At 36.9% G+C, this 14573-nt stretch overlaps 1 protein-coding gene across 1 annotated transcript in view; it reads right to left on the bottom strand.

Moving 5' to 3' along the window:
• Positions 1-7: 7 nt before the first annotated feature.
• The window catches only part of LOC108675512 (histone acetyltransferase KAT2A), a 34465-nt gene continuing 19899 nt past the window's right edge, over positions 8-14573 (bottom strand). Inside the window, exons 15-17 of the mRNA XM_018163533.2 lie at positions 2769-2844; positions 2353-2507; positions 8-1166 (exon numbers count right to left, since the gene is read on the bottom strand). Of these exons, the coding sequence (XP_018019022.1) occupies positions 885-1166; positions 2353-2507; positions 2769-2844 (513 nt within the window). The 3' untranslated portion in view covers positions 8-884. The remainder of the gene's footprint in view (positions 1167-2352; positions 2508-2768; positions 2845-14573) is intronic.

The following is a 14573-nucleotide window of genomic DNA, read 5'->3' as shown; positions in this document are numbered from 1 at the left end:
CCAGTCATCTTAAGAGCGCCCAAAATATAAGAGCGCCAGTCACCTTAAGAGCGCCCAAAGTATAAGAGCGCCAGTCATCTTAAGAGCGCCCAAAACATAAGAGCGCCCAAAGTATAAGAGCGCCAGTCATCTTAAGAGCGCCAGTCACCTTAAGAGCGCCCAAAATATAAGAGCGCCAGTCATCTTAAGAGCGCCAGACATCTATTCGAGAGCTGTCTTGACTGGATGCAGGACGCCCATCTGTGATGCATCCAATGGAGCTAAATCCTAACAATTCGAGGTCGGAGAACAACACGAGACATTTTTTTCTAGACGGCAGAGTATAGATTTCTACACTCTATATGTATTTCTATACTCTGCCGTTAGAATAAGCTGGAGCATGAGCACGCAATGAAGCACGAGATCTTTCTTGTGCGACATTATAAAAAAGGTCCACGATTACGAAATAATAGTGAACGTGTGTAGAAGCATGAACCTGATCATGTTCCTCTATATAATAATCCTTATAATAAGTAACTATAAGCTCCCTCGCACTCGATACTATATGTATAAATTATTGCCACGGTTTTGCGCTACAACGAGCAGAACCGTTTCTTTTCCAGTTGATATTGGAAATCTAATAAATTGTTACAGCTTCCCTGAAAGAGAAAAAAATTCTCCGTAAACTAAGTCTAAATGTACATTTTCGATTGAAGACAACCAAGAACTTTCATTTTCAAATCCTATTCATCGTCACTGGAAGATGTAGAATTTTCAATCAGTTTGTCAGAGGCTCGTAGAATATTTTCACCGCTGTCCGCGACACCGGCATCACCGACGCCTGAAATTACCTTGACGTTCTGAGCGCTAGAACACGACTCTTCATCTCCATCGTTAAGCTCAGATCAATCGAGCAGTTTTGTTTCTTTTATTTTATGTTTGTAGTATTTCTCGAGCGCAGAGGCGCACTTGAAATACTCGGTGTCTGGGTGGTTATAAAAGCGACAGTTGTTGAAGATGCGCATCATGTCTGCATGGAACAGCCGTACGCTGTGGTAGTACTTGGCTTTGTGCCGCTCGGTCATGGTTTTCAGGTCCATGGGGTACTTGATATGGTCGTAGTAGTCAGGTACTTCGTTGCGGTCAACTGCTTGCAGGAACGGCCAAGCGGATCCGTGACTCTTCACCTGAACAAAATTCAACAAATTAATGTCATCAAAACGATAGAACTTCTGTCAAAGACTCGCGAGTTTCTTTACGCCTTCAAATATTGACGATTTACTTATGGAATTATGCGAAGAGCGATTTCGAATAGCTTTCAAACTTTAGTTTTACTAAAAAAAATAGTATATCTGACAATTATCATATTGTTCGTCAAGCTGCTCATTCCTCGTTGACGGTAGAGTAACATCATATAAGCACGTTTACGTTCATTTTCTTCGCGATGTGTAACTCAACATATCTTACCAGAACCAATATATAAATATCAAACAAGTAAAAAATCTCATTTTTAACTATTTAATTAAATTTTGCGATAGGTATACCAATTGTGTATTAGCGACTAGGTAATTCTAATATATGATGAAAAATTAAAGGAATACCAAGAAATAACCAAAAAAACCTTTTTGATTGAATATCAAAGAGCAGACCATATCGAGAAGACGTAATATCGTTAATAAGGACCTTTTACATGTAGTGATGCAGTACTGTGCCGTTTTGGAATCAGATTTGTTAAAAAAGTTTTTGTTGTTTTAGTGCTTACTACTTGTTATTAAGGATATAATTTTCCAGCAGTGCATTATTAAATGATGTATCTTAGTCTCTTTTGATGTTAGAAATACAATGGAGGCCCTCGACATGTTTCATTAAATACTTGTCTTCTAATTGAGTTTATTTCGGCCCTCTGGGAGGTGTACAGACTGTTATATTACAATATAATCTTCAGTTCGAATATTGCTTCAACTGTCACTTCTATATGCTATTACCGGTACCTCATTTAATATTTTAAACTTCAACCTTAGCAGAAAGAATGCAAAATTTGTTCGTTATCAGAAAAATTCAACAAGTATCTAAACATGTTTCTAAAAAGAAACACATGTTTCAAGTATCTAAACAATTCAACAAGTATCTACTCAGTACCTATATCAACGCTGTTTTTATATTGATAAATATTAAATTGTCATTGTTTAAATTATGAAGCTGAGAATGATAAAAATGAAGGAAGGTTATTTGCACTCCTGAAATCTATTTTTTTTTTTTTTGGAAGAAGAAATATAGAAATGAATGTTATTTTATTGGGCTTGCAGCTTCAAATAAGAAAAAGCTAATTTATTTCAATGTGCACTAATTATTTTAAACGGTATCGCTACTCACATGGTTGAGAATTGTTTTGAAAAGGCCATAGAGATAGTCAGCGTCGTTGGCAAAATCACATTGTTCCTGAGGAGGTTTCTTCTGCTGGGGAGGTGGAGGTCGCCAGCCTGCCTCTCTGATCCCAGGTATGCTGGAGATGGGGATGCTCTTCACTCCTGGCAGTAAAATTGAGGTTAGCCCTGGGAACCTGGGACTTTATTGATGAAAGTTTCACTGTTAGGAGGAATTTTCTCTCAGACACAAGCATACGCGGGAGTCATCGTACAAAAAGTCATTCATACACCTAGGGCGAGCCAGGGCACTACGCTGACAAGGCCTAGCACCTCCTATAGAATTAATAAATGTAATTCAAGTGAAATTATGCTCTTACATAATGCGGCATTGGCTTTGCAGTGTCATGGCTGGTTGGTACTCACCTTCACCAAAGCATTTCAGACCTTTGTGCACACATCGGATTTCGCTTTGTTTCTGTTCGATGAGCTTTTTTATGATCTGTTAAGAATAAAAAATATTATAAAAAATTATAAACACACTAAATTAAACAGAAATGGTATACCCGTTTGATTAAAATGCATGTTAAAATAACAAGTACCTACCGTAGTATAATAATGTTAATTTCATTATACCTAATATAGATGAAAAAATTTCAAGTTGGAACACAAGACAATATTTCAACCTGCCATGGATCTCTCATTCTGACGGCCGGCATTTTTCCTCTTGCTAAATAACGCAAACGATGGGACAATTTGGACAAAAAGTCATTGTGGTCTCTTCACTGGATCTTTTGTTCGTAAGGACTTTTTTCGCAATCCACCTTTGTCATCTCACTTTAGAATTTCATAATTAACCCTTTCTCACAAAAAAAATAACTCAAGCTTTGTGTATGTTTAAGAAAATATTTTCAATCCAGATTTGATAGTTTGTTAATTTGATGGTGGAGCTTGAGCGAAAATTAAAGGTGCTAAGCAAGTAACATATAAAATGATTGTATGTGCTGCACAATAAAATTAGACACAATGAGAGCGATCTCAAGGCTGGTGAATGCAACCCTTGCGTTAATTAAGAGACGTAATTGGAGCTCATGGCAAATAAGCAATAATAAGAGAGATGGTTAAGAGGGGTGGTTAAGAGGGAAGGTTAAGAGGGAAGGTTAAGAGGGGTGGTTAAGAGGGATGGTTAAGAGGGATGGTTAAGAGGGATATGTAGCGGTAGCGGTAGCGCCCGCTACATTTAGAGCATGTAGCGGTAGCGGTAGCGCCGCTACATTTCCAAGTAGCGCTGCCCAGCTCTGGAACTAAGTTACTATAAGCCATCCGGAAGCCATTCCAAAGTTTTCTTTGTAAATATTCACCTCTAATCGAAACATTCACTACGTTTCTTTTTCCAAATACTTGTACTTGTAAAGAAATTTCAATAAATTAGCGAAATATTTCGCTCGTTTTTTTTTTTGCAACTTCCTGATATATAGTATGTTAAACAAGGTATTTTTTCTGTTGAAACATAAAATGTCTTAATTTTAATACATCACTTATCGTATATATCGTAATTGACGATAAGTAAATGCATCTAGAATAATTATTTCAATAATTTTCTTGAAGAATTGGATTTTAACTCCCGGAAAAAGTACATCTAAAATTCGATCTGTTCTGATGAGTCAGCGTTTAATAGACAAAATTTGTCCCATCGCCGATTCTCGTTATCGTTGAATTTTTGCAGCTTGCTGGAGTTTCGAACTCGCTATTTACTGCTTCAATCTTGCTCTTATCATTTATTCGGCTACCTCACCAATTTTGACCAGGACTGTCACAGAAAGCTGATATCGAACCCGCAACTTCATGCTCCAATCGTGTTACTTAGGAACTGTAACTACTAGGCTACTCTATAAATGATATAAATATTTCGTCGCGAGAACCCTCTTATCATTTTAATTCTTTGGCGATTATTAATGGCGACATGACGAAAATTAGGCAACTGAATCAATGAACAATGAACACTTGATGAACCAATCAAAATTATGCAAAATTGTGCTCAGCGGATAGGCAAAGTTGAGCGTGCTTCAGCTGATGGATAAAGATTTGGAACGTGGTGACATTGAGAGGATATTAAGAGTTAAACATATGAAACGGCAATCTTCCATACGTCACATATTTATTTCTATAATGTTAGCTGAGGAGAGAACGAGGAAAGCAAGGTCTGAGAGGAGACATACTAGAGCAGAGAGGAATAGTCAAGTAGTTTCAGAAAAGACAAATTCTACCATTTTAACTAATACAAGGATGAGCTAAAATTACAACAGAAAATTCTCCGCAGTGTAATTGGCGTCTAAATTCGTACAATACAGGTTGTTGTATCAACATTCAGTATGATGTCTAATTTTTTACTCCCATACAAAATTTGAACTTCTTATTTTATGTTAACCCATTCCCTCTAGAAAATTTTTTTATATATATTTGAAATATGTATTATTTAGTCTTTGCGATGTGTTTAAATGGATTATAAATGAAACAATTTTACTTCTGTTATTAGAGATACGAGCAGGTACCGTATGGTATCACTAGAACGATGCGCGTAAAAAATCTGACATATTCGGTTTCATATCAACTTCTGAGCTAGTAAAATAACGCTGTCGGGAATTTGTTCACAATGAGGCTTAATTTCATTATCGTCATATAAAATACAATTAGCCCGAAGGAAATCTCATTTTGAATAAAGAAGACAGCTATGCACGCATAAGTGAACATTATTGATACAGCATCTTATTCGCATATGCGTGCCACAGATCTCTACCAAAAGACTTCCTCTTGGGAGTGTTCGGGCGCCTCACTAAGTACCTACCCAAATCGTTAATACTTAAATTTTGTAGTCTTTCACAAGCACGTTCTCAAAATTTTACCATGGCTTTGTCCTGAGATAATTTTTTGGTTTGGATAAAGTGCGTGTAACATAAGTTTGCTATTCAAATTTTGTGAAAGAAGCCACGAGGCATCAGATTTTAATATTTGTCCGATTTATCTAAATGAAGAGCACTAAAATGCAACAATTTCATGATGTTATCAAGTTTGTCATGCCTCGTCGCAGTGGAAACTGCTTCGTTGAGAACATCTGCAGACTTTGATTAATACATTTGATTACTAGGAAGAGTACACACACTCACTAACAATATTAAAATGGTTATTCTTGGTTCGTATATTGACTCATTTACATCAGGCTATTTTCTCTGTATTCCGCCCTCTGTCGTTTCATCCTTTATGTGTAGCAATATAGGCTATGCTATATACGCATAGGGCTAAAGTTTCGAAATATTTGCACGAAACGTGTCCCATTTTTGAGGCATTTCAGCAGTTCATTTGAAGTTAGTTCTAATCACTGAAGAGCATTTCCCTACTGGTCAACTTTGGTCGGTGCCTGGGAAACGCAGTGTGCTAGACGCACTCTTTAAGAATTTTCTTGATGATCAAGATATTGTACTACAAAATTATTACAACTACAGAGAGGGGAAAGTCTGCTTGAAGCCTTCAACAAATTGCGAATAACTACAGACGAGAATGACTCCATTTAATCAAATTGACGCCCATCGTACCTAAGAAACATTTTTACATTGACCAGACCCTGTAAGCAGAATTGAAGGCGACGTTACGCCAGAATCCACCTATAATGTAAAGCTGCCCCTCCTACGCTACACTCTCTCGAGTAACGGCGATACTTCTGGGAGGATTGAACTTTGACTAAATCGATGGAAGCGGCAGAATGTGGCTCCGGTGTTGGTAAAACGGGGACTATCAGGCGTTCCGTCTTGGGACTGAGTTTCAATCTAAGTTGGCCTTAATCTCCAAATTAATAGAAGAAATGAGGAAGGTTGCCCACATCGAATGAAGGGAACTAGGGACACTAGGTTGGGGCACTCCAAACTGATATTTTATGGGCACTCGATAAGGTTGGGGCACTCCAAATAATTTGATATTTTAGGCTCACTTAACCTTGGGGCCCGCCGCCCTAAGTGTCCGAGAGGTTACGAACAGTCAACAAATCCTTCAATTAAGAACAGATAATCGTGAAATTAAAAAGAGGACTACCGTTAATGACGATACCGCGCCAGCAGCACTTACAGTCGCCAGCCTTCAATAAAAATAAATTTATAATCAAAACTGAACGACATCTTTCTTGCGCGATAGGAACTGTTTTTTGGTTATTATGTGGCGATCGGACCCTACAAATCGTAGTTTTGAGTTATACGGTCTTGAGTGACAAGCGGCGAGGTATGCGCAGTTTCTGCTAGAGCGGCGACTTGTCTGGTATAGACGGTAATTGTCACCAATATTCCGCGGGAGGAATTATTATAAAATTCGAGTTATTTCGTTTTTTGAATAAAACGAAAAATGCAGGTTAAATATATTTTTAACTACTGAACTCAACTAGATGATCACTGCACATATTGTTACAGTGATTTATTAATGCTATTCACCGTCAACGAAACATAACTTACCACTTTCTGCATATTGACACATATCCAGAGGAAATAATATACGTTTAAAAATTACTTTCTAAAGGCAACACTTCTAAAGAATCCAATGTTACACAAGCACAATGAATTTCTAATTTTATTTTCGAATATTAAAAAAATTCACTTTTAATGTATAAAAAATTAAACTTTCAAAATTATTTATTCTGTCAATTGATTCATGCATTTTCTCTGACTTCACGCAAGTGTGCAAAATTTCAGATCGATTGGACAGGTAGAAGTGTGTTAAATATCGATTATAAGATTTGTTGCAGACAAAATTATTTTTTAATTTTTTCAATATTATTTTTTTTAATTTTCACAATTATTTATTCAGTCAATTGATTGATGCATCGTCTCGGACATTACACAAGTCTGCAAAATTTCTGATAGATTGGACAGCTAGAAGTGTGTTAAATATCGATTATAAGATTTGTAGCAGAAAGACAGACAGACAAACAAACAACAAGAAGTGAAGTTAAAGAAAAGTGTTGTAAAAAGAGAAGACATTTGTGAGATCTGTAAAAGAGGTAAGAAGGAAACGGTGGAACATCTGATGATAGGGTGTATAGCGTATGAGAGAGAAAGACTGAAAATTAAATGAGTGATACAGTACTTACCAGACGAGAAAAGAATGAGTGATGGCTTTGGGCATGAGAAAACGGGTTATGTCAGCAGAGGTGACTGCTGCGGGAGAGCTGTCACGACTGAGAGTGGAAAGCGATAGGTACTTGAAAAGAGCATGTAGATTGTACACCGACGGAGAGGAGGTTGGTGAGAATGGTTAATGGGCCATAGTACTCGGATGTGTTCGGAGAAGTGTCGATTCGATGCATTAATCACTTGACTTGACCACTTGATGAATCGATCACTTGACTGTTCACCATCTCCTATCAGACTGTCAACATTGCTTTATTGCCGGTAGATCCTGCACCACTATTCTCTTGTCTACGTTGAACGATTGGACGCGCCTGCTAGACGAAAGGGAGCCGTGGATGCATTGTACCTCGATTTTGCCAAAGCACTTGACAGTGTTCCGCATGAGCGGCTGTTGCGTAAAGTGAAGTCTTTGGGAATTGAGGGAAACGTACTCCAATGGATCAGAGATTTTCTAGTAGGTAGACCATAACGTGTAAGCATAAACGGAACCGTATCAGACTGGGCATCAGTGCGCAGTGGCGTGTCACAAGGAAGCATTTTTGGGCCTGTTTTGTTCGTTGCTTTCATGAACGATATGCAAGAAGTAGAGTCAAGCGTGTGCTCCATGTGTGCCGATGACACAAAAGTTTAAATACAGTGAAGGATGAGTCAAATAAAGTGAAATTGCAAGATGATCTTGCCAGTTTAGTTAACTGTGCTGTTACGTGGCAGCTGCGTTTTAATGCTGACAAGTGTAAAGTACTTCACCTCGGGAAGAACAATGAACAGCAAGATTACAATATGAGAAGACATGGTTGCAACGAGAGAGTAATGATTGAAAAGTCTAGTGTGGAAAAATATCTCGGAGTTTATGCCGACAAGGAGCTTAAATTTTCTAAGCATATTGAAATGCAAGCTAATAAATCCAACCAACTTCTTGGACTGATCAGACGCTCTTACGAGTTCCTAGTTCCTAGATGCAGAAGCGATGAAGCAGTTGTTTGTTGCTGTCGTGCGCCAGAACCTAGAGCTTGGAAACGCCGTGTGGTCACCGAGACTTGAAAAGGACAAAAATTTACTAGAGAGTGTTCAAAGACGTGCAACAAGGATAATTCCAGGCTTAAGGGCAAGTTTTACGAAGAAAGATTATGAAGCTTTGAAGCCTCAGTTATCGACGTCTGCGAGGGGACCTCATTGAAGTATACAAGTATACCCACGGTTTATACAAGGTCCCAGAAGGATTATAGAACTTGAAACAAGAACAAACACCTGGGGCCACAGCTATTAACTAAAAATTGCGGTGCAACTTATCCACGAGACAACATTTCTTCTCGCTTCTTGTCACCGACATGTGGAACAGCCTCCCTGAAGATATTGTTGACGCTCTGAGTATGAACGCGTTCAAGAACAGACTAGACAAGGCCATGCAGGAGCATATGTTTAGTCTTAAAATGCCTCGTATCCTACGGAACAACTGAAGGTCTTGAAACGATTTCAAACCTAGCCAGCCGGTCACCACGTCTAGCCAGCCGGTCACCACGCCATTTCGACTTCATTTTCACAACTAGCTGAAGAACTAAACCCACAACTCGCCACCCGCCATATCTTGACCATTCGGCCACCTCGAAACGGCAGTGCAAAAATTATATTTTACAAGTATTTATGTACTACAAAATACATCGTGATAGAACAATATTATCCAAATATAAACTTAATTGAGGGTCAGGAACAAAAAAGCAACAAAATGGAGAAAGCGATGTAGTTTTACAGATGCAACTGCAAGTCAACACGTATAATTTAAATAAAAAATATTCGGGTAAATGTTTGGCATTCTAACCTGTTATTGGATTGAAGAATATTTTAAGTCGAAAATCAAAATAATTATTTGAGAATAACAACTTTTGGATACTCAGACATGTTTAAATTTAAGTATAAACTAACCTCACATTGCATTTCTTGGTTAAAGAAGAGAATTCCTCTAAAGTAATCAGCTACCTTCCGTCGTCCGATATTAGACACTTTTGTGAACGCGGTATCGTATGTACAGCTTATGTGACATTTTTACATTAGGATAAATTAGCATCATTTAGTATCAACATAACACACAAGTATGCCCAAAATATAAGAACTGGTGCTCTTATATTTTGGGCATACTTGTGTGTTTTATGTTGATACTAATTGAAAATATATATTTATATAAATAATATATAAGAGCGCCAGTCTTCTTAAGAGCGCCCAAAATATAAGAGCGCCAGTCATCTTAATAAAGATCCGATCAAATGATACGAGTTTAGATCAATGAACAAGGCACGAAAAGGAAAAGAATCGGCGACAGGCCACATCAGGCCTACGCTTCAGCGCCGACATCACTATGCTATGTTATGTTAACAATGCGTCGGCAACTACATTTCGTTTGCCTTGAATGTATTTTAAAACCGCATCATTCTTGGTATTGCAAATGCCATCTTCCTTCCCGGCACAACATATTTCGGCATTGTTCTAGAAGACAATGACACCAAAGGTTAGAGATGTGTAAAAATGGTGATTTTGTTAATAACGATGAGTATTGCCACCTAGGATAAATATCGCTTCAAATTCCTCATCTACCTTGAAAAAAAATAAGCTCATTGGCTTCAATTTTTTGCAACGTCAGCACGTCTCGCGAGCTTAACTCTTTGCTTAACTAACTGCACACAATCTACCGTGCTTCTAGTACTAAATCTATATATACTTTGAAAGTTTAAACAGGTAATAATATTGTTATAAATTATTCTACTGATAGCGATTATCGCTACAGGCTGAAAACATATGCACATTTTTAGGTATCAATTCGTTACATTCACGGCTCATGCAATTGATTATACATAATTTATCTTCATCGATACCTTCGTAGAAAATAAATTAGTAGAAGCACAATCTACTGCAATAAAAATGTGAACAGACATTGGTTTCATGATTAAATCAACACCACATAGTTGAAAATAATACTGTTACACAAACACTATCCCTTCATAATCATTGCGTTAATAATCTAAAAAAAATGACAAAATTTCGAAGCAGCGCGTCCTTCTCAGTCTCGACCGACGGAATCTGTCGCTGCAAATGGAAACTAACTCGTAAACTAACTCAAACAAAGAAACAATCTGAAAAAATTATAGTATGAATTGGAACATCTACTGACCTTCTGTTAATATCAGTATCAGGTTTGATCGTGTATCAAAGCGTAATTAGATAACTTTGTTCTAATAAACGCCGCACGAATTAACTGACACTTGGGCAGCTTCGGTGCAACAATTGGTTCTATGTGCTAACTACATGCATATACGCTAACAAACTAATGCAACGAAACTCTCGATGCAGTCAATTTTCTATTTTTTGAAATCGATAGCCACAATATTCGCTACATTAATCTTGCAGCATGATTGACTGAATGTAAAATAGCAGTCTCATTTATTTTCTCAGCTTCACTCATGTGCCAAGATCAAATATTTTTGTATACGATTTTTGCTATTTAATCAAATTTATATGGATGAGATTATTTTTGAGGAAGGCTTGCGATAATGTAACTGAATTAAGTGTCTTAGAAAATCTATAAAGAAAGGTTTATCAAGCAAATACTGCTTCAGCAAATTTGATTACATATTAATCTACCCGCTTCACCTTTATTTTACAAGTTTGACGAGGTTCTAAAACTGTGGCTAAGATCAATACCATTCTATGGCTGAATTTTTTTCTAACGTTCTAAGAACGAATTATTACTGTAAGCTTCTTTCTTGGTGTCTTCTTAATGTTTTTTCTATTACAGTGGCTTCTCAGCCGAGACAAAAATATCGTCAAATCTTATCGCTCTACTCGTTTTCGTCGACGAGAAAATGCGCTCTCTGTCACTCACTGCAGTGAGTACTGAGTTATATATTTTTATTTCAGTGTATGCAGACTCGAAAAGTGTCACGAATGGTCCAATTATAGCTTATTAATCGATTCTTAATCAAAACAAAATGAATTCTCACGGTATTGATCTTACTTCATTCCCTGCATTTTTTGTCGCACTTGAGTTACTAATCTGTCAAAACCTTTTCGATTGTTCCGACTGGGAGGAGAATCGTATTGTTTCAGTTTATTTCTAACCTGAAGTATTGTTTCAGTTTATTTCTAACCTTTTTAAATATTTTTAATACTCCTCCGGTATGTTTTTGAAAGGAAAACACAAGTTTGCAATAATTTCTTTCGTAAAATCTTTAAAATCACGTAAAATTCATCAGTTTATTAAATTAAATTGTACTTTCAAGCAAACCTACATGGAGACTCGTCAGGGAAGTTAGTTACGGTCAATTCATGTACAGCCCCAGCCACCACCGTCACTGCACCTGGAGGTGAACTTTCGTTCTACCATCGCGTTATTTCATCAATTTGTGACGATTATGCTATAAACGACGAATATTTTTGAGGAAGCGAAAGTCTATGTTTTGAGGACCATGATTTTCTTACACTTTCAGTGTGCCTAATTCTGAATTTATATAGTTTAGTTATAGATTTACATTTTCTCACCACACTTATGTTCTAATGCTATGTCTTTTCAGCGAACTAACTAGCAAATAACTATAGATAACAAAATACCTGGTAGCAAAGTAGCTAGTAACAAGCCTAGCATCATTGCTTGTAGTGTGCAAGTTTTCTAACAATGTCTGTCTAGATTTTATTTTTATTACGCACCCTTAACTATATAATGAAACCTTAATTATATTGAATGTCAGTAGAGGTATTACGAGCTAATTTCTCAAACATAGAACTAAGCATGGCCTTGCGGTTCAGAATGAACCTCAGGCGTCCTGCACTTCATATTCATAGAGCGTTCGTGTGAGATTTTTCCATAGCGTACGTGTAAACTCTTCTATAATGTAGGAAAATTATGCCCACGTGAGATTTTATTTCTCTACTTACTACTTAATTATGCTTCATTCCATAATTAAGGGACATATCTAGGAGTATTAAAGCCTCATAGATCCTGAATATTTACCAGCAACGCCAAATGAAAGCTAAGTTTCTCACTTTTTTCTCCAAAGGAGTTTGAATATAATGTATCTAACTACAACAGTTCCTCTCTTTGACCAAAAATTGTGAAATTGCAACGTCTGGCAAGTGTATCTCTACCTGCAACGCATTGCCGAACCATCACAAATCAAGTTCTCACATCTCAGAACTATAATAAGATTGTTTTCGCCAGGCTTTCTCAACTAGTGTTTAAAGTCTCATTGTAATTACAGCTCGTTATTTCCTCACCATATTTGTTCATACAAACTCGCCTTTATTTATTTACCAATTTAAATAATTAAAAATGTTATATTTAGTTGTTTAAACGTGTCTGCCCTCTGCATTCTTTACTTAAGGCAATAACTATTGACCATGTACGTGACATTGACGTTTGGGCATAGCGCATTGTAGCTGTTCAGCAGAGCGGCATGAAGAATTGTGTGAATATTGAGCGCTAGAATGACATGTTTCATCACTATAATGCCATCATTTATCACTATAATAAAATCATTTATCACCAGAATGCCATAATTTATGACTATAGAATGCCATCATTTATCACCAGAATGCCATAATTTATCACTAGAATGCCCTAATTTATCACTAGAATGCCATCATTTATCACCAGAATGTCTTAATTTATCACCAGAATGCCATAATTTATCACTATAATGCAATCATTTATCACTAGAATGCATCTTTTATCACTAGAATGCCATCATTTATCACTAGAATGCCATCATTTATCACCAGAATGCCATAAATTATCACTAGAATGCCATTATTTATACCCAAAATACCATCATTTATCACTGGAATGCCATCATTTATCATCACAAGGCTATCATTTATCACCAGAATGCCATCATTTGTCACCAAAATGCCATCATTTATCACCAAAATGCCATCGTTTATCGCTAGAATGCCATCGTTCATCACCAGAATGCCATAATTTATCACTAGAATGCCATCATTTATCACCAGAATGCCATCATTTATCACCAGAATGCCATCATTTATCACCAGAATGCCATCATCTATCACCAGAATGCCATTATTTATCACCAGAATGCCATCATTTATCACTGAATGCTATCGTTTATCATCAGAATGCCATCATTTATCACCAAAATGCCATCATTTATCACCAGAATGCCATCATTTATCATCAGAATGCCATCATCTATCACCAGAATGCCATCATTTATCACCAAAAATGCCATCATTTATCAACAGAATGCCAGCGTTTATCACTAGAATGCCATCATTTATCACCAGAAGGCCGTCATTTTGTAAGGATTTTACACAGTCGAGTTTGGAATTTTTAAAAGTTTATTTAATTAATGAAAAGAGAACAAGGAACTTTGGGAGGAAGCAGCAACGGCGCATCCACATATAGTTAAGATTTCATTTATTTTGAACTCATTAAAAGGCTGCAAACTGCTCTTCTGGTAACAGCGCAAAAGTTAAGATGGTTTTGGTTCCAAAGCAGGCTTAGTTCCGAGCGGAGCAAAATACGTGGTCTTCAGGTCAAGTCTCCTTAGCGCAGTGAAGTAGTCATGACGCCAGACGACGTACACGTGACGTAAAAAAACGTCGCAATGGGAAAAGGCGCATCCACTGCAGGACCCGAAACTTGAATGTTGATTCTAGAAAGAAATATAAATTTTATCAGACTTGCCTAAGGATCGATCAGGCAAACTAATGACACGATAATTTCAGAATTGGTACAAAGATATTAACACATTAAACCAACCTGAGGTTTTTAATGCCCAGTGAATTGATGAAGAGTTCTATTTGATGAAGTGAATGAAGAATTTAATTTTAGAAATTCAGCGGAAATCAGTAGGAGGAGTAGGAAGTTGGACGGAAGAAGACAGTAAGAATAGTTAGAGGTTTTACTGCGTGTTGAAAGAAGAATAAAGACTTAAATTAGGATGGCAAAAACCGTAACAGTATAATAAACTGCCGACGCAAATTGCACATGCCCATTTCTTGTAAATAGATTTATTTTAATACAATTTAATATAGATTTGATATATAGTTTGATATA

Source organism: Hyalella azteca, unplaced genomic scaffold (assembly GCF_000764305.2).
Source record: "Hyalella azteca isolate HAZT.00-mixed unplaced genomic scaffold, Hazt_2.0.2 contig6064, whole genome shotgun sequence".
Classification (NCBI taxonomy): Eukaryota; Metazoa; Arthropoda; class Malacostraca; order Amphipoda; family Hyalellidae; genus Hyalella; species Hyalella azteca.
Note: the sequence above shows the minus strand (reverse complement) of the source record. Positions and strands in the feature narration are given on the sequence as shown.